The sequence below is a fragment of the Poecilia reticulata genome, chromosome 2 (assembly GCF_904066995.2).
Source record: "Poecilia reticulata chromosome 2, P_reticulata-male-v2, whole genome shotgun sequence".
NCBI classification, from domain to species: domain Eukaryota; kingdom Metazoa; phylum Chordata; class Actinopteri; order Cyprinodontiformes; family Poeciliidae; genus Poecilia; species Poecilia reticulata.
The window spans coordinates 13,919,333-13,938,542 of NC_088831.1; the positions used below are offsets into that span (position 1 = coordinate 13,919,333).

Here is a 19,210-nt window from a genome sequence, read left to right on the forward strand (position 1 = left end):
TGGAACCAGAAAAACGTCTAAAGAAACATTCTCTATGCTCGAATGTTTTTAGTTTAAATGTATAACAGACCTTCCTCCCTCAGGTCAACAGCAGACTGAAAACAAATGAGTTCAAATTTATGGATCAGCAGAGAAAAAAATAAATTGCACATTTGGAAAACATGGAATTAAAAGTAAATACTGTGGAGAAAGTTTGACTCCATTTAAAAGTGCAATTTGTGATTTAATTTCACGTTTGTTTCCTTTGTTCCTCAGAATATCTGACATTTGGTCTAATATGATTTCACGTTTTAAAGTTTTTTTTTTTTTTGTATTTCCCTGTAGAAGCGGTTTGAAATATGTTGGAGCGCCCTCTGCTGGCGGCAAATGAACACGACAGGACTCCCATCAGGTACTGATGAGGCCAAACTGGTGAAGCTGAAGCAGAACTCGAGAGCAACATCATTTAGTTTATTAAGTCAGATAATACTGTTTTATAAATTTATGTATCTTAAAATATCTAGGATATTTATGTTATGCAGACAACACAGAAAACAAAAACCACCAAAAAAAAAACCCCCAGATACTTCACTATTTAACGCTGGATTTGAAAACAAAAACATGCATACAAACTCAATATTTTGCACTGAACTGAAGTGGCGTTTTTGAGTACTAAAATGAATTTTTTAAATAAACGTTCTGATTTTGAAGTTTTTCATTTTGGTAAAGAAAAGCAAGAAAAGTGAAAGTTTGAATTCTTTTTTTTTTTTTTTACCAAATTACAGTGGAATAAATATCCATCAATAGATGGATATTACAACTATCTACAAGCAGTCAGTCACGTCATGGCTAATTAATGTTTATAGCTCCTAGTTAAAACCTTGAATAAAAGCTCAGCACTTTAAAAACTTTGTAAACACTTTATAGAAATACATAGATGTTGCTTTATCTCAGTAAAATCAGTCAGAATTGGGTACAAAATAAAAACAAGGAAAATAAAACCTTTCATTTTCATTTCAATGGTAACTATCTGCTTTAAAACCAGAGGTTTTGTGGTTATTTTATGATTTGGCGGGAATAAAGAGTCCGTGAAGGTCAATGTGGACCGGGGCCGGGATGGAGGCCCGGCCGACCTCCTCAAACGTTTTGGCGTTCAGGATGAGCAGGAACGGAGAAACGCTTGGATCTGAGGAAACAATGGACGACAGGATGACTCCTGCAGAAACAAAGCGATTAGAAACGGAGAGAAAAAGAAAATCTCCTTCGATCCTTTTCTACGGTTGTCTCTCACCGTCGTCTTCCTCCTCCGCGCCCGGAGAGGCGACGAACACCGGCTCCGACGGGTAGCAGTTCTCCTGATGCCACTCGACGTGCGTCTTGGTGACGATGTCGACCTTCGCGATCTGTTGGTGGGAGGTTTTCAAGCAGATGGTGAGTTTTTATGAGGCTAAGCCAGTTATTTTCAGCCGTTTTGTTTTCTACGTTGTTCTGGTTTGTTGGCAATGCTTTGACACATTTTTTAATTTCTAAGATATTAATGAGCAACATATTCAAAATACGGGAACATTTTCATCATATATAGGCTATCCAATCAATCCACCCCAATGTTAATTTCACTTAATTCATGTAGATTAATTTAGAAAAACTAGCAAATTATTTTGGTAAGAAGGATCACATCGTCAGCATATCGATATATCCTGTTTCCAGGCATTATAACTAAAATTAGTAAAATTTTTATGGTTTCATTTTTAGTTTTTCGATATGTGGATTGGGGCAGCGTCTGTCATGAAGCGGGCGCTGTACCGGTCCGTCGTGGTGAAGAGAGAGCTGAGCCAAAAAGCGAAGCTCTCGATTTACCGGTCGATCTACGTTCCCACCCTCATCTATGGTCATGAGCTTTGGGTCATGACCGAAAGAACGAGATCAGGCTGGGCTCTCCCTTAGAGATAGGGTGAGAAGCTCGGTCATCCGGGAGGGACTCAGAGTAGAGCCGCTGCTCCTCCACGTCGAGAGGAGCCAGTTGAGGTGGCTCGGGCATCTGGTAAGGATGCCTCCTGGTGAGGTGTTCCGGGCACGTCCCACCGGGAGGAGGCCTCGGGGAAGACCCAGGACACGCTGGAGGGACTATGTCTCTCGGCTTGGGGTTCCCCAGGAGGAGCTGGAAGAAGTGGCTGGGGAGAGGGAAGTCTGGGCCTCCCTTCTGAAGCTGCTGCCCCCGCGACCCGACCCCGGATAAGCGGAAGAAAATGGATGGATGGAAGGATGGAGTTTTTGTTAGTTTTTGTTTGTATTTTATTGTTTTTAATAAAACTCAACATAATTAATTGTTAAAAATACATACTATGTGGTACAGAAGAGGTGAAGGTGTAATGAAATCCTTCTTACCTTGTTGGGATGAGGTGACCACTCCAGCCTGGAGCCATAGAAGTAGCGGTACTTCCTGGCATTGAAGTTGTAGTTAATCCCCGGCAGCTCCATCCCTGCAGAGCAGCCAGACTTGTTAGATACGGTGGATCGCGTAGCTTCTCCTCCACATCAGAAACACCAAACCTTCAAAGATGATATCGGGTTTGCAGTAGATCGATCCGTCGTTCTGCATCACCGCCTGCGCTGTTGTGTCCGTCAGAGTCACGAGGTTGGTTCCTTTGGGAGAATCCTGCAGGACACGCAGGTGATGATCATGGAGTGAAACAGACTCGGTGGCTGTGACCTCAGCCCGGTTGTACCTTCTGGATGTTCAGCGGCAGGACGAATCTCTGGCAGACCGGCGGGGAGAACTCCTTGTTGGTCTGGATGAAGTTGTCCGTTTCCTTGGTCATGTTGTGGAGGTAGAACATGTCGTACAGGTTGCTGTCCTTGTAGGCGATGATGTCGAACACGACGTGGTCATCTTCCTCGTAGGCGTTGATGTGATGGAAAACTACCAGAGCATCGGCGTGGTAGCAATGAGATTTAGCCTTTCCCGTCTTTATGTTGATGACGTGAAAGAACGTCTGGAATGATGAAGTTATGTCAGTAAAACGTTGTGAACTAAAGAGGAAAGTGTCTTTATCATCAACCCTTGAAGCTACGCAGTGCTTCATTCATGCTAATCCTGTTTGATTAAGACTTACACTGTCTTTCTCATCAAATTTGAGGCAACTCCCCCAGTTGACGCCTCTGAAGTAGGCGGTTGCCAGTTTCACTATGTCCAGTTTGAAGGATTGCTCCACGAACACGATGTAGTTCTCTGTCATGCCGAAGCTGTGGAAGTAACTCGGATACAGAGCGGATCGGAAAGGGACTGAACAGATCTGCTGAACCTTTCTCAAAGCCGTCTTCTTGGGGTCTTTATCTGAAACGGAAAAATACAGAGTATTCAGAGTATTTGGTCATTTCTGATGACCGAATGATAATGATAGGTCTAAACTGTAATGATGATTTGATCCTTTTAAACAATACAACCAAAGTTCACAAGCAGTCAGTCACGTCTAGGCTAATTAATGTTTATGGCTCGTAGTTAAAACCTTGGATGACTCTGGATTTTGTCCCAGTGTCAAATCATCTGACACACGCTCTTAGATTGCAGCGTCATAAATCCATTAACTGTATCTGAGTCAGATACGAACATGTTGGCCAAGAAAACCGATGATGTTTACTCTCATACCTGAGGCGTTTGCTGGCACTTTGAAGATGATGTACTTGGGCCGTCCGAGGCCGATGATGGCGGTTCCCATGTTGAAGGTGTTGCCGTCCTTGTCGTAGTGAGGGTGAGCGGTTGCCAGGTTCAGGGCGATGTGGTTCCTGTAGTTGGCCTGAAAACGATGCGTGTCAGTCCTGTGAGACGAGTCAAAGAGCTTTGAGGTGTATAAACTCACCCGGCCCACCGTCTCCAGGGTCAACGGATCGATCTGGTTGATATAGTTGACCTCAGAGGAAGCGTAGTAATCCTGACCGTAGCGGATGATGTTGATGAGGTTGTTGTCCGTGAAATTGGGGACAATGTTGCGGAAATGCGTCATTGTCCTGGTGATGAGGTTTACAGAGAATAAACTGAGGATAGTTTTGGCTTTAATGATATTCTAGAATAATTTAATACAACTTTACAAGAGATTTATAGCCTCTCCGTCCCTCAAAATATGAAAACCTGAAAAGACTTTAAGTTTTCTGCTGTGGTCTGTTAATTCAAGAACAGGCGCAGATCTAATGGGTGCAGTATGCCAAACTTAAGGCTCGGGGGCCAAAACTGGCCCACTGTAGCTTTTTATGTGGCCGTCTAGACTCCAAATTGCATCAAGTCGATCCAGTTTTTCATTAAACCACAAAATCAACAATTTTTTTTTCTGATTTTATTGCAAATTTTTCTCAAAATTGGTCAAAAAAAGTTCAGTTTAATATAAACTGCTGCCTCATCTTTATTTCATATCAGGTTATTCTCTGTGATTGATACGACAAGTAATAAATAGTCACATTTAGCATTATACTTTAGCACAAATATTGCAAAAAGTCCTTACAGATATTTCTAAATTAGCTCCACAAAATCTGTGATTTTGATTACAAAATCCACAAAAACAATCTCAAAATCCTGGAGGGACAGCTTGTTAATATTTTAACAGATTAATGAGTTTTATCAACATATTTAGATGTTTCCGGTGCTTTTACCTGGCGAAGATGTTCTTGCAGGGGTCGGGGTAAACCATGGTGCCGAACTCGGACACGACGATCCGATCGGCCTTCGTGTTACTCTTGTAGGTTTCGCTCTTCAGGTATTTGCTCCGGTATGTCACCTCCCCTGAAACGGTGCAGAGCGAATGAAAATCGAGCTGAAACCTGGGACAAACATCCAGAAAACTGCAAAACAGCTGAAACACTGACTTCTTTAAATAAAGAGCTGCTTTAGAACCGTCAGAACTTTAAGAATGACAAACAAATTTAACGTGTATTGATGATGAAGGAATGTTTGTCACTTTTGACTTGTGGCTGAAATGAGCCACATAAATAAACTCGATCAATTGGTTGATTGGTTGATTGATTGGTGGATTGATTGATTGGTTGGTTGGTTGGTCTCAGTGGCGCCCCCTGCTGACCGTTGTGGAAGGTGAAGCTGTGGATCAGCGACAGGCCGTCAAACCAGTGGTTGTACTCGGAGTTTCCCACTGAGAAAAGTCCGGGTCCATTCCGCACCAGAGTGCCCTGGAGCCACGGCGGCACCGACCCTGGAGGTCAAAGGTCACACACACAACACTTCTTTCTTTAATCAACAAAATGCTGTGTTTGTAACAAACTGTTGGAGTGTTTGGAACCGTTTATCAAGAATTTTAAGTTATTGTCTTGATAAATTAAAATTAATGATGAACAACTAAAAGAAATTTTATTTTTTGATATTTTCCACTGTTTGTTCAACGAGGAGCAATAAATATCAATGAATTGGAAAATATACTATTACCTTACTATGATATAAATCACACTTTTTCTGAAATCGAGATTTGATCAGTATTGATTATTGTAACAACTAATCAGATACAAATTTGTCACATACTTTATATTTTTTTATTTAATTTAGGCTTATTTTACACAATATTAAACAAAAATGCAAATAAAAAATTTTATTCCATTTTTAAATAAGTAAACACATCATTGCATAAAACACAACATGAATTTCAATTGATAGATGTAAAAGGTGATTATAGAGGTTTATTTCTAGAATGTGAACATGGGAGCAGTGTTATTAAAACTACTGATTTACAACTCAGAATGTTTTATCTTAAATGTAAAATATTTATATTTATTGTTCAGTTTTGGCTTCATTACAGCACCTATTTTACCATCTGTATTCTCCACTTAATGATTAGTTGACATCATTTCAATAATCTATTGATTCTACCTCATTATTATTTATCTGATTTCAAATCAATACAGAAGTTTTCATTAGTAATTAATTTGCTGTAAATTATCCATCTTGTGTTAAACATTTAGCAGCCAAACTAAACCTGAAAATATCTTTTACTAACTTTTCTATAAAAGTTAGTAAAAGTTCTCTCTGGCTATAAACTGAACAATAGGAAACAACAGGAAGTGATGTCATGCTGCTAAATCCAATCCTGTAGAGGAATTCGTCTGAGATTATGGCCTTGTAATCCTTTTCTAATCTCACTGATTATAATTTAGATGTGTTGATTTAGATTTTCAAACATTGTCAATGAATATGAAGTGTGATATTAAAGCTGCAATATATAAAAAAATGATTTTTACATATTTATTGAAACAGTTGTGATAAAATGAGAGATAATCTGTGACAAAAAAATTCGATCTCTTGTTTCTCCCATTTCTAACTAGAAAAAAGGAGGTGGGTCTTAGCGCTGCCAATCACTTCCCAATGGCTTTCTGCTACGCTGCAGCTAGCAGATCCTGCCATAAATGCTAAGGCTAGTTAGCATAGCCACTGATGATGACAGACAAACGGTTTTCCTGTAACATTACGTTGTTTCTCCATCATTAACACATTTAGCAGTGCGTACCCAAGATTGATTAACAGCGCTAAGACCCGCCTCCTGGCTCTGATTGGTTGTTTTTGGTTGTTAGCTGTGCATTTCTTCAGATGGAGATTTAGCTTTTCACTGATCTTTCTCATATTAGTTTTAATAAATATGTAAAAACCATATTGTTAATAAAAGCTACAAACTGCAGCTTTAAATCTTCCATCAACAAATAAATCTATAATATATTTTCATGCAATCAGAACTGACTGAAGGTGGATAAATGGCTCCCTGAGCCATAAACAAAAAGTTCTGTTGTTCAACATGTTCACCAAACAGACCCAGCTCGCTGTAGAGCCACTGACCTTTGACCTCAGCCTTCAGCGGCTCTGGGGTCTCCAGCCCGTTCCTGGCGATGATGTCCTGCATGCTGCGGTCCTGCAGAGTGGCTGGCGTCGCCGTGGATCCCACCTCCTTTAAGCAGGCCCCGTCCACGTGATCCGCTCCAGGAGTTCGTAGCGCCGCGTTGCGTAAGTGGACCGGACCGGACTTTGGTCAGATTTCCACCGTAACACTCAGCTTTCTATAACCAACCTCTAATTATGATCAGAAACTGTGAAAAAACCTCACTAAATATCTGGAAAATCAACAGGACTGAATGATTCTGGATCATTCCAGATGGATTATTAATCTGATGGATTAATATTTGGACCTGGAAGTGAAAAAGTCCAGCTGTCGTTATCACACCTGCTGTTCCCGTTATCTCTTATCTAAATAAGGAATAGCACTGTAAAACTATACAGCAGCCTCCAACTGATATCAGGATGACTTCATTATATAAACTGCAGTGAAAAACCTCTGGTGTCCTTAGTTACCCTGCTGGCCTGTTTCCATGGCGATCTGGAAAAGGGTTAACTAGTGCTGTGTCCTTCCAGCGTTTTCGGGGTTAAAGTCATGTTTCTGGATCCGGCTTTGAACCAGACTGGTTGAATCGGTTTACAGCCGCTCCTATCAGACCATATCCCAGCATGCATCACTCCCACCAGATTGCACTTCCGACTGTTTTCACACTGATTTAGGGTTAAATATTAATTCCTCCAGATATTTTCCCTGTAGAGGAACTTTATCCCCGTTCTTTCAGTCGTATTCGGCTCTGCTTTTTGCAGACGACGTTGTTGTTTTGGTTTCTTCAAACATTTAGACAGCGGATAATCAGAGCAACTCGAGTCGAGACGCTTTGGATGAAAAATGAAGTTTATTACAAACAACAACAGAGAGCTGTTAGCAGTCAGTTAGCAGCTGTTAGTTCTGTACAAATAACACTGTTTGATTGGTTAGTTGAGTTTGCCAGGCGGCAACAAGGCGAGGCCTCAAACAGCACCCTTTGCCCTCCGGTGCGCCGCTTCCCAGTTTCACCTCTAACCCTAAACTAAAGGCCTCTCCGTGACCTTTAACCTTTCACAATGTGCTATCTTCCACCAGTCTCTCTTCAGAACACGCTAGCATCCATCTTAGCGCAGCGTTTCCACCTTCACCGTTAATATTGTGCAATGTTTAATGGGAGCCGTCTGGAGAGCCCTTGGCCCAGTCCAGAACCAGTTTCCATCTCAACTCTTCATAGTGCACCAGCTCTCCTCGGAGCGCCGCCACAGAGCCACGCTGAACGCCAACGCTCCTTCAAATCTGACAGAACTCGTGTCAAACGTTTGTGTCGCCAGACGTAAATAAACGTTTCCAGAGATCATTAATATCTTCAAAGCAAAAGCAGCACAAATGACATTTTTGCTGCACAAACATAACTGAGTTGATTGACACCAAATCTTTGTTTTGTAAATGTGAGCAGGGGGTGGTTGACCTCTGACCTCTGTCAAATGTTTGTGCAGTAAGACTTGTCATTTGTGCCGCTGTCATTGAAAGATATAAATCAAAAAGTTTCCAGAGTTTTTTAACAAAATCAAACAAAACTGGTGTCAGTCGATTTGACTACATTTGTGCAGCAAAAACATTTGACTGTAAACACAAATGAAACTTTTTGTTGCATAGACGTTTTCGAGTTGATTGACACCAATTTTGTCTGATTTAAAGAAGCTGCAGGGGCTGGCTGACCTTTCATAGCTTCTGGAAACATTACTTTATATCTTTAATACTTTTGCTACACAGACGTTTGGCACCAGTTTAGTTAGATTGGTAGAAGTTGGGTTGCCAGGTTCTCTCGGGGCCGCGGCGTCCCGTCCTCAGCCCTTCGTGCACTCCGAGTTCAGCCGCTGTGAGGAAAGCGTTTGTCTGGTTTGGGCTCTTATTGTTTTAATATTTTTGCATCAACAGTCTTGACACCGACATAAAAACACAAAATCATTCTCTATTTCAGAACAGGCAACAAAGAGGCGTCTACTGTTAGTTTCAGTTCCTCGTTAAAACCAGAGTTCAGGTTGTGTGGGATCAGAAACGTTTACGGTTTGTTTGCTTACTTTCTGATTGGTTTGTTTTTCTTTTTAGCTCCAGCTACATGTTTTTAGGTAAAACCGATAATTACGACAGCTCCTACAGAACTTGAACTCAGCATTGAACCACATTCAGGTGCATCACACATGACAGCATCAACCAGTCACTGAAAATCTTGGTTTCTAGTTGTTAATTTTTACATTTCAACTAAAAGCTTTGAAAGGACGTCGTAAACAAGAGCTGTTTTCTGATCTCATGTTTCCCGTGTTGTGATAAAGTCGTAGATTATCGGTGCGATCCAAGCAGATTCTGTTGGAGTCGTTGGTTTATTTGACAGTTTTTCTGTTGCATAAAAGTCGTGATGTTGTTGCAGCCGCTGGAATGTGATAAACTGCAGCCTGGAGCTGGTCGTGGCGAGACGTCAGTCTTTTTCAAGTCTATTTTAACTCTGCCTGAAGCAAGGTCGTATTCAGATCCTCTGATGGATCAAACAGAACCACCGTAACACCGAATAGAAACTACAACTTTCTACCTTTCCAGTTAATTTAAATGCTCAGCAGCAGTTAATACTTTCCCAAGATTTAGAGGCTACTGTGAAATTACACGCTACTTTCCACAAACGTAACTTTGAAGTTTCATTATTGAAATACAGGTCCTTCTCAAAAAATTAGCATATTGTGATAAAGTTCATTATTTTCCATAATGTAATGATAAAAATTAAACTCATATATTTTAGATTCATTGCACACCAACTGAAATATTTCAGATCTTTTATTGTTTTAATGCTGATGATTTTGGCATACAGCTCATGTAAACCCAAAATTCCTGTCTCAAAAAATGTGCATATTTCATCCGACCAATAAAAAAAAGTGTTTTAATACCAAAAAAGTCAACTTTCAAATAATTATGTTTAAGTTATCCACTCAATACTTGGTCGGGAATCCTTTTTGCAGAAATGACTGCTTCAATGCGGCGTGGCATGGAGGCAATCAGCCTGTGGCTCTGCTGAGGTGTTATGGAGGCCCAGGATGCTTCGATGGCCTTAAGCTCATCCAGAGTGTTGGGTCTTGCGTCTCTGAACTTTCTCTTTACAATATTCCACAGATTCTCTATGGGGTTCAGGTCAGGAGAGTTGGCAGGCCAATTGAGCACAGTAATACCATGGTCAGTAATACCAGTGGTTTTGGCACTGTGAGCAGGAGCCAGGTCGTGCTGAAAAATGAAATCTTCATCTCCATAAAGCTTTTCAGCAGATGGAAGCATGAACTGCTCCAAAACCTCCTGATAGCTGCTGCATTGACCCTGCCCTTGATAAAACACAGTGGACCAACACCAGCAGCTGACATGGCTCCCCAGACCATCACTGACTGTGGGTACTTGACTTCTGGCCTTTTGGCATTTCCAGACTCCAGCACATTGATTTCTGAATGACATGCAAAATTTGCTTTCATCCGAAAAAAGTACTTTGGACCACTGAGCAACAGTCCAGTGCTGCTTCTCTGTAGCCCAGGTCAGGCACTTCTGTCGCTGTTTCTGGTTCAAAAGTGGCTTGACCTTTGACCTGGGGAATGCAGCACCTGTAGCCCATTTCCTGCACACGCCTGTGCACAGTGGCTCTGGATGTTTCTACTCCAGACTCAGTCCACTGCTTCCACAGGTCCCCCAAGGTCTGGAATCATCCCTTCTCCACCATCTTCCTCAGGCTCCGGTCACCTCTTCTCGTTGTGCAGCGTTTTCTGCCACATTTTTTCCTTCCCACTGAGGTGCCTTGATACAGCAAACAGCCTATTCGTTCAGAAATTTCTTTCTGTGTCTTGTCCTCTTGCTTGAGGGTGTCAATGATGACCTTCTGGACAGCAGTCAGGTCAGCAGTCTTACCCATGATTGTGGTTTTGAGTAATGAACCAGGCTGGGAGTTTTTAAAAGCCTCAGGAATCTTTTGCAGGTGTTTAGAGTTACTTTGTTGATTCAGATGATGAGGTTAACTGCTTGTTCAGAGAACCTTTTCATGATGTGCTAATTTTTTGAGACAAGGATTAGGGGTTTTTATGAGCTGTATGCCAAAATCATCAGTATTAAAACAATAAAAGACCTGAAATATTTCAGTTGGTGTGCAATGAATCTAAAATATATGACAATTAAATTTTTATCATTACATTATGGAAAATAATGAACTTTATCACAATATGCTAATTTTTTTAGAAGGACCTGTATACTTAACGGTTGTTTTAAAACGATGACCAAGCACCTTTAACTTTCTCCTGACCTGGAAGTGTTTAAACCAACAATGCAAGTTCCAGAAATGGAAGTTATTAAAGTTAATCTGTGATTTCTGTGAAAAAATGCAACAAACTTTGAAGAAAGGAAACCTGCAGATTTGGGGGAGGTAACTTGCCGTCCCAGGAGAACCCTGATGTGTTATAGTTTGGACCAGGACTTTAACGCATTAATTTCCATTCACTAATTACATCAATTTTAATGCATTAAAATTTTAATGCATTAAAATTTTAATGCGATTAATCACGTTTTAAATTTTTACACACAAAGTCCTGAACCGGAACTTTTGTATTTGCGTGTTTCTGGTAGGGCCGTAAATCTGACGCACAAGCTACATCCGCTAACATGGAAGCTGCTTCTTTTGACTCACTGGGTTCATTTCTGCTTCAAAATCTGGAAAATTGTTTAGTTTTGGTAAAAGGAGCTAGCCTAGCAGCTCCTTTTATTTTATGCTAGCGTAAAATAACAGCTTAATGCTAACATGTAGCAGCTAGCACTGACATATTGAGTGGCTAGAATAGCATGTAGCACCAATCTGCTGATTGAAGAACCGGAATAAGTCAATAAGTCATTTTTAGTTGATAATTTAGCAGCAAAAATGGCAGATGTTGCTTGTTTTGTCTGCAATTAACGTTTAATTGAAAGATAATGTATTAGCTTTGTTAAGTATCCTGTAAGTTTTGGGGGAGAATAACCTGCAGCTGCAGAGGAACCAATGAGACGAGGGACAGGAACTGGATTAAAATAGACTGGAAACAACCAAGCATTCCACCTTAAACCCTTCACAACGGGGTATTCCACCTTAAACCAGGACTGTGCGCTTTGTTTTATGCCGAGCGACCTGCAGAGCTCCTTAAGGACCGGGGTGTTGTCTGAGAATGGCACCAGAGAAACCCAGAGATGGGGACAGGGACAGACAGGGGGACGGGGACAGACAGGCATGTGTGTGTGGAGGGCTGCTACGGATGAGAGACGGATGACGTCCACAGCGTGTGGAGTTGCTTTTCTGGACTTCTGGTCTATTTACAGAAACGAGCGATGCATAATCAGAATATCCAAACGGGCCGTTGCCGAGGCAACCGTCGCTGCAGGCAGTCCACTAAAAAAAACCACAAAAAAACCCCCCTCCAAACTCAAAAGTAATCGAAGTAAAAATGGCGTCACCGTAAACACGAGTCATCATGGCTACGCTACAGCGGGACACCGCGACTTTCCGTGGAAAAACACACACACTCTCTCTCCCCCTCTCTCTTTCTCACACACTCACAGAGGACAGTGTCACAAGCACACACACTCTCATACACACTGATATTAATGACAGTTTCTCTCGTTTCCTCTGGACGGAGGTGAAAATCAGAATCTAAGTCTCATAATTATCACGTCGTTAATCTTCATCGTAGGAGGGTGTGTGTGTGTGTCCTCAGTCTTTATACACACTATAAACATGACGACACGCAGACAGCTCAGTTCTGATTGGCTGACGAGTCTTCACGCCTCCTTCTTCTGGAGGCTTTTATTTTTTTTTAAATACTGTCACTGGTTGCCAGGCAACGGCAGCTTCCTGTAGCACCGCCCAGCCGGATGAGGCCTTCCTTCCTCTGACCCACAGGAAACAGTTTGAGGGAGTGTGATTGGCTGCTGCCAGGCTGACGGCAGCGTCTGATTGGACGAGATGAAGCACCAGGAGAGAGGCCAGCATTAGCCGCTGCTGGGAGTGTGTGCGCGTGTGTGTGTGTGTGGAAACTGTCACCAGGAGCCTGAAGGATGATGACATCAACTCTGCACCATTAAAGATATTAAGACTTAATTATGCAAATTAACTCCTTTTTCCTTTCATTTATGGTGATAAAGTCCAATTAGAGGCTTAAGAACCAGATTATTAGTTTAAATTGGTTTAATCCAGAAGATCCAAAACTGAATAAAGATTAAATGAGTTAATGAAACTGATTTTTCCTCTAAGTAAAACATCGCAGAGGTAATTTATTTTAATTTGGTAAATTATTGGTTGGAATTTAATATCGATATCAGTGAAAGAAAGTTCAGTAAAGAAAGTCTAACATCCAAAAGGAAGAAAAAGCAGAAATAAATCCTTCAACATTACATTAATCCGAATAAAATCGTAACTAAGGCACATGTGAACGTAACTCGGCTGATAACTCAATTGATTTCTGATATTGATTTTTGTCCTGATCCAATCAGAGTTTGATCAGCAGCTGATCATCATCATCCTCCTTCAGTTTCTGTTTCCCTCGGTGCTGTTCACCCTGTTGGCCTGCAGGGGGCAGGTGTGTGTGTAAAGCGTAAACCAGACTCTGACCTCAGTCAGTGTGTGTGTGTGTCAGTTTGTGTTGAGCACGCTACGAGGCACCCATCCCTCAGCAGCGGGTGATTCGATGTTGGCAGGCCGGTACACCAGGCTCTGACCCTGCTGATTGGACGACAGGATCTGGACCTTCTCTCCTCGGTACACGGTGATCTCGTCTTCCCGAACCGCCAGGAAGTCCTGCAGCACCAGAACCAGCTCCTGCAGGGACGAGTCGGGTTTAGGTCCAGTCTGACTGGGGGGAACCGTCGGAGCAGCAGAAGCAACCCAGACCTGGTCGTCTTGCTCGCTGTCTGGAGTAGGCTGAGCGGCGTGGCCGTTGGGGGTGGGCGGGGTCGACGGCGGTCGCCCTGACGACAGCGGCCGGGTCATGGAGATCCCGGCCTCTTTTCTCTGGTACTCGATGGGAGACTGGAGAGCTGGGATTAGAGGACATGTTTAACTTTATAGACTATTTGATCAGAATATTCATATAAAAAACAACATCATCAACATATCTGACTGCAATGGACCCACCATAGACCTTTGACTGGGTGAAAGTGGTTTCTAAAGTCTCGTTCCCACTGAGCAGAACCGGTCAGTGTGCAGGATTTACTTTCCCCCCACCAGACTGAGCATCTTTGTGTTTTTTCTACACCAGTAGCAGTCAGGACATATTAAGCTAGGTTTATGCTGGTGTGCCTCAGTTTTTGTCATTTTTAACATTTATCACAAAAACACGGCAGCCTGCTGGTTGGCCACTCTAGGGCCCCCTAGTGCCAGGCTGAGCAGGTTTACCGTGGGTGTGGTTCTGTGCGCCGTTTTACCTGTTTCCACTACTGGCACAATCCATCGATCACAAGAAGTTACTGACTAATTTAAAAACCGTTGTAGAAAATGGAAACTTTAACGTTTTTCAGGGTTCTCAGAGTCCAGTAAGATTTAAATGATGTTGCCACCTGACAAGAAGTTGTTCTGGGCGTCCAGCAGGGTGGCGATGGTCTCCACCCAGGTCATCTTGATGCTGGCAGAGGAGGCCTGCAGCGTGAAGCGCTCCGCAGAACCACGGGACCACAAGACGAACTTACAGGGGTCTCCGTCCACGCTCTCCTGCATGGCCAGATAGGTCACCTGCCCACACAAACCAGCACCATTAAAGCCTCCCAATGGTAATGTACTGGTTTACCTGTCTTCCCAGTGGGACTGGTCTCACCTTGATGCTGTTTTTGAACTGGTACCCGGGGTTGTTGGAGCCTTTTCGCAGCGGTTCGCTGAAGATGACGATCTGCTCGAACAGGAAGACTCGTCGCTCTTTGCTGCGGGACAAAACGCCGCCGTCCTGCTCCCAAACACAGAAGGTTTCCTGCTGCAGCAGCTTCCCCTGAGATGTTAGCTTCCCCTGGACAACAGCAGCAGGCACAGTCAGAGGAAAGACCAGATACATTTGGGTGAATAATACTCAAGAATTATTCAAGAAAGAATTTGGAAATTTGACTCTCAAAAGTGGACAATTTTTGACTTTTGAAACAGAAATCCCTTCTTCTGATTTTAATCTTTGGCAGAAATTTACTCCTCTTGCTTTTCCTATCTACAATAACAGGTTTTTGTGGTAAAGCATATTTTTAAGGTGCACTAATTGTATTTTGCCACTAGGGGGCAAAAAAAAAATCTTCAGGAAACTCCACATTCAGCAACATCACCTTATGATTAAAGCTGATAGCAGATAGCCACATGATCTCCAGAGCTCTTTTTTTGTTATTTTGTATATTCAGATACATCATTTATCAAAATCTTTTAGATTCATAGAAAGTTTTGAGCCACAGGGGGCGCTGCAGCACCTCGTATCCCTGCAGGCGTCCCAGGTTCATCATGTCGTTGCAGCGTTTAGGAACCAGCGACATTAACTCCACTGCTTTCTGCAAACAAAACACACACACACACAGAGACTGATGTTAAATATTGCAAAGGTTAGCGATGTTCCACAGGCTGATGATTCACCATCCTGTATGAATCATTTATTATCTTCCTCACAATGCCGCCTCTTTGTCTTCATCAGATCTTTGAGGATGAGACAAAACCAGGCGTCAAAACTGACAAACTTCGTCACGTCTTTGTTCTGAACACAAATCTTGATTAAAAAACGTGATTACTTCTTAAAGGTCAGATGAGAATAAACAGAAACCAACAGAAATACCTTCAGGTCAGTGATCAGAAAACATTTTAAACTACATCAATCACGATACCAGGTGATTAATGTGACACATGCATCAATCGGCCACAAGGGGGCGAAACAGGACCCTCCCTGGATTTTATGTTATGTCATTCTGTGGCCCTAAATGAAGATAAGTTTAGAGGAATCATGCAATGATTAACAGAAGAGACTCACCTGCACCTCCTCACAGTCCAGACCGGCTTTGGTTGTGTACTTCAGGAAATCCTGTCAGGTGGAAAAACGCATAATTTCACAAAACATATAATTTAATAAATTCAAGACCTTTAAGTAAAGTCTAAACCAGCAGGTCAGCGTCACTAATGCACATCAAAGTCTTAAAGGTGGACTAATCCAAGTTTCTAAGATCATAAATTAGTATTTATTTCCATCTAATTGCCTTTTATTTGACACAGTCATAAGTTCTGTTTCCAATGTGGTCGTACCTTTAGCAGAAGCTGGTACTTTGTGATTCTCTGGATGGGTTTGATCAGATAATCACTGATGGACATCCTGCAGCTGATTTCATGCTGGATCTCCTACAAATGGACATTTAGTTCAATTCAAAACTACATTAATGGTTTATTACCAACTAATAATCTAGAACGAAAATGAAAACGTAGTTAAATTACCTCAAAGAAAGTCTCGTACTCTATTACGATGAACTCTGACCTTGGCTTGTTCTGACAGTAAACTATGTACATGTGCAGTCGGCGCTCCTGGAAAACAAGACAAAAACTTAATCATAGAAATATTATTGACGCATCAGACACCAAAAATCTCCAATAATATGTTTTAATACATTATATTAACGAATATTTACCAATCTGGAGGGCTTTCCAGACAACTCTACCACTGTTTGCTTTATTTGATAAAGTAGACTTACAAATTTCACATTTTGTTTTAAGTTCAAAACTGAAGTTAAAAGTCCAGTAAGTAGTTTCAGAAAAGTTCAAGGCCTGGTTGGCAAAACAATTCACAGTAAGCCATAAAAAGGCAATAAAAGTCAACAACTCTGCACAAAGACGGCATCAAAGACGGCTTGTTCAGAAGCAGTGTGAAATTTTCCTCCTAAACACGTCCTAAATATGCAGCAAGACTTCTGAAATCATAACAAACATGCGTAATTTCTGTAATAAGTTCCCAAAATCAAGTCCCAAGACACATTTAGGACCCATAGGATTCAGTTCATGTTTTTAACAGTCAAATCAAGTAAAAGCCCAAGAAAACTGGTCCAAAGTATCTACCAACATGTCCGAGTTATAGTCTAAATAAAGTCTAAACATCTAAAACTTCAAATTAAACCTGTCTGGTTCCAACTCAAATCATGATCTTTTATGTCAAAGTAACACGAGTTTCAAGGTCAAAAAGTCTCAAACATACCAGCAAGATTACATTAAAGAAGATATTTCATATTAAAGTTGTTAAATGTAAATCAGAACCAAAGTCCAGGATCCACACGCTAAACCAGCGTAGCACTGGTAAAACATCAAATTATCTAACAGGCGGCAATGTTTTTTACCAAAATCCATTTTAAAACCAAAAAATCAAGCACAAGAAGCCATATTTCCAGACTCAAATCCATTTGAGTTGAGTTCAGTCTTTGTCCATAAGGCCCGGATAAAGAACAATCATCCCATCGTCTGGACCTGAAAGTCTTGGCGATTGTCTGTAGCACGATGTTGAATCGGTCCAGGTCGGTAGAACTCACATGTCTGATGAAGAGGTCGGCCAGTAGGTCATGGTTCTGGACGCAGCGCTCCAACTCCACCAGGAAGAAGCTGAAACAGAAAGGGGGAGTCAGTGTCATGCTGTCTGAACAAATGCTGGTTACATGATTCTGGTTCTGGACTGACTCGCGGTGCCAGTCGTAGATCTGCTGGATGTTTCCGAAGACGATCTTGTCTTTGCCTCTCATGTCTTCAGGAATCCCTCGGACCTCCAGCCTGGACATGAAGCCCTGAGAGGTCGCAATCATTAGGGAAGGCAGTTCCTTCTTTTCACCATTTCATTAGATGAAAACCTGAATCAGGACTCACCTCGACGATCACTCCCAGGTCCTTCACGTAGTCCTTCTCTGATTGGATCATCTCGTTCACAACAAACCTGCACAGAAAGCGTCAGTGAAACCTGCTGTTCAAGTTCAGCCATGTTTCATTTACCGTTGGGCTTGACTTACATTCGTCCCCTCAGTGCTTTATTTCGCTGTTCTGTGTCCGACTCATTGGATCCCTGATCCGAGTCCAAAGCCTGGACAAAAGTTAGCATAAATTACTCTAAGGCCTAGTTCACGCAACAGGATTTTTAGTCCCAATTTCCTTCTTCTGATAATCTAGGAACGTCTTGATTATCAGGACGAGTCTGACATAATGATGCTGGTGGGTGAAATCAGTTTGTTTCTCAGGTTCTTGTCGTGTGAATTTCCTGAGACCTGCAGGATGGTTTGGTGTTTTTACCTCCGGGTTGTTGGGGTCTTTGATAATTTGCATGGGCGGTGGCAGAGGGGTGTGGCTTTCCTCTTCAGGCTCCTCCTCTCCTCCACTTTGCCCTGCCTCCTCCTTCTTCGCCTTCTTTATGCACACAAACATTTTCGCTTTAGTTTGCAGAAAGTGGCCAGCTGGCCACCATCTTCACTGGTTCAGTGTTACGCACCGCCTGCGAGTTCCCAGGGAAGGGCGTGACCACATCGGACTTGTTGTCCCGCCTTCTGGTTCTGATTGTGGGCTTTTTCTGACCGTCGGCTTTTCCTTGACTCAGTCTTCGGACGGGACTCGTCAGCCAACGCTACAGGAAGCAAACGGAAAACTGAACGCTGCTCAATTATTTCTCCTTGTTGAAGTAAAGCTAAATAAAACTGATACCTTTAGAGTGTTTCCAGTTCCAGAACTGGTGCGTTTCGGACCTGGAGACCCCACAGTGCCCCCTGGTGGCCCACTGACACCAAACACAGTCGGGGAAGTGACGCCTGGCAGAATAAAAACAAGTTTTAGTTTTAGATTTTTATCGTGTCGATTCAGAGTGAGGATTGTTTTCTCACTTTGGCTGCTGGTTTGAGTCTGAAGACCTGAACTGTCCGAGATGTACAGACTGGACTCTGCACAAAAACACAAAAATACATATAAATATCAAATTATTATTTTTTAAAAAGCACATTAACGTTTAATAGGAAAAAAAACAAAAAAAAACTAATAGGCCATTTGGAAAGAAGATTGCTGCTTCCTGACGATGGAAGTAAGCATAACTTTAATTACTTCAGTTGAATAAGTTGCACAAAATAAAAGTAAATATAGATTTAAGAAAACACAAAGATAATTTTGGTAAATAAGTTATTAGAAAGCAATACTATCTAAGTATGATAATTTTTCAGAATAAGACTCTTTACTTGATTTAAAAAATATATTAAAAACTTGAGTCATTAAAGTCAAAAATAAGTTTAAAAAGTTTAGAAATGTAATAATTATAAATACAGTTTTATTTATATTTTTATTATATATGACCTTAGAAAGCAATTCTACTTTAAATAAAATACATTTTAAACGTAAAAAG

The 19,210-nt window shown here is 41.7% G+C and overlaps 2 protein-coding genes across 6 annotated transcripts in view; both read right to left on the reverse strand.

Moving 5' to 3' along the window:
- Positions 1 to 885: 885 nt before the first annotated feature.
- Positions 886 to 7,494, reverse strand: bco1l (beta-carotene oxygenase 1, like). Of its 4 annotated transcripts, none has more exons than XM_081613161.1 (11): positions 6,800 to 7,489; positions 5,046 to 5,174; positions 4,621 to 4,750; positions 3,837 to 3,984; positions 3,626 to 3,773; positions 3,093 to 3,313; positions 2,706 to 2,972; positions 2,530 to 2,635; positions 2,365 to 2,459; positions 1,271 to 1,382; positions 886 to 1,165 (listed from the first exon to the last, which is right to left on the reverse strand). In XM_081613161.1, exons 1-11 carry the CDS (start codon positions 6,861 to 6,863, stop codon positions 1,041 to 1,043), a joined length of 1,545 nt encoding a protein of 514 aa, XP_081469287.1. In that variant the 5' UTR covers positions 6,864 to 7,489; the 3' UTR covers positions 886 to 1,040. The 4 variants fall into 4 exon arrangements, with proteins under 4 accessions (XP_081469287.1, XP_081469280.1, XP_081469270.1 ...); XM_081613154.1 differs by having other exon boundaries at positions 886 to 1,195; positions 6,800 to 7,487; XM_081613144.1 differs by lacking the exon at positions 886 to 1,165 and having other exon boundaries at positions 1,295 to 2,185; positions 6,800 to 7,494.
- Positions 7,495 to 7,670: 176 nt separating this feature from the next.
- Positions 7,671 to 19,210, reverse strand: part of LOC103457726 (kalirin-like) — a 40,020-nt gene continuing 28,480 nt past the window's right edge. Inside the window, exons 42-57 of one of the 2 annotated variants that reach the window (XM_081612737.1) lie at positions 18,702 to 18,758; positions 18,526 to 18,629; positions 18,317 to 18,448; positions 18,121 to 18,231; positions 17,844 to 17,914; positions 17,704 to 17,770; positions 17,521 to 17,624; positions 17,376 to 17,445; positions 16,297 to 16,383; positions 16,111 to 16,203; positions 15,842 to 15,892; positions 15,294 to 15,371; positions 14,669 to 14,854; positions 14,415 to 14,586; positions 13,750 to 13,895; positions 7,671 to 13,677 (exon numbers count right to left, since the gene is read on the reverse strand). In XM_081612737.1, coding sequence (XP_081468863.1) covers positions 13,492 to 13,677; positions 13,750 to 13,895; positions 14,415 to 14,586; positions 14,669 to 14,854; positions 15,294 to 15,371; positions 15,842 to 15,892; positions 16,111 to 16,203; positions 16,297 to 16,383; positions 17,376 to 17,445; positions 17,521 to 17,624; positions 17,704 to 17,770; positions 17,844 to 17,914; positions 18,121 to 18,231; positions 18,317 to 18,448; positions 18,526 to 18,629; positions 18,702 to 18,758 — 1,715 coding nt within the window. In that variant the 3' untranslated portion in view covers positions 7,671 to 13,491. Of the gene's footprint in view, positions 13,678 to 13,749; positions 13,896 to 14,414; positions 14,587 to 14,668; positions 14,855 to 15,293; positions 15,372 to 15,841; positions 15,893 to 16,110; positions 16,204 to 16,296; positions 16,384 to 17,375; positions 17,446 to 17,520; positions 17,625 to 17,703; positions 17,771 to 17,843; positions 17,915 to 18,120; positions 18,235 to 18,316; positions 18,449 to 18,525; positions 18,630 to 18,701; positions 18,759 to 19,210 lie in introns of both variants that reach the window. The other variant, XM_081612734.1, reaches the window with a different exon arrangement.

Bases quoted from the DNA above. Each gene is read 5' to 3' on its own strand.
- bco1l (XM_081613138.1), bottom strand. From the start codon at position 6,863: ATGCAGGACATCATCGCCAGGAACGGGCTGGAGACCCCAGAGCCGCTG. The intron at 2,973-3,092 runs GTAAGTCTTAAT...TCATCATTCCAG, and splicing joins AATTTGATGAGAAAGACAGT to ACGTTCTTTCACGTCATCAA. The intron at 2,460-2,529 runs GTTTGGTGTTTC...GCTGCTCTGCAG, and splicing joins ACCCGATATCATCTTTGAAG to GGATGGAGCTGCCGGGGATT.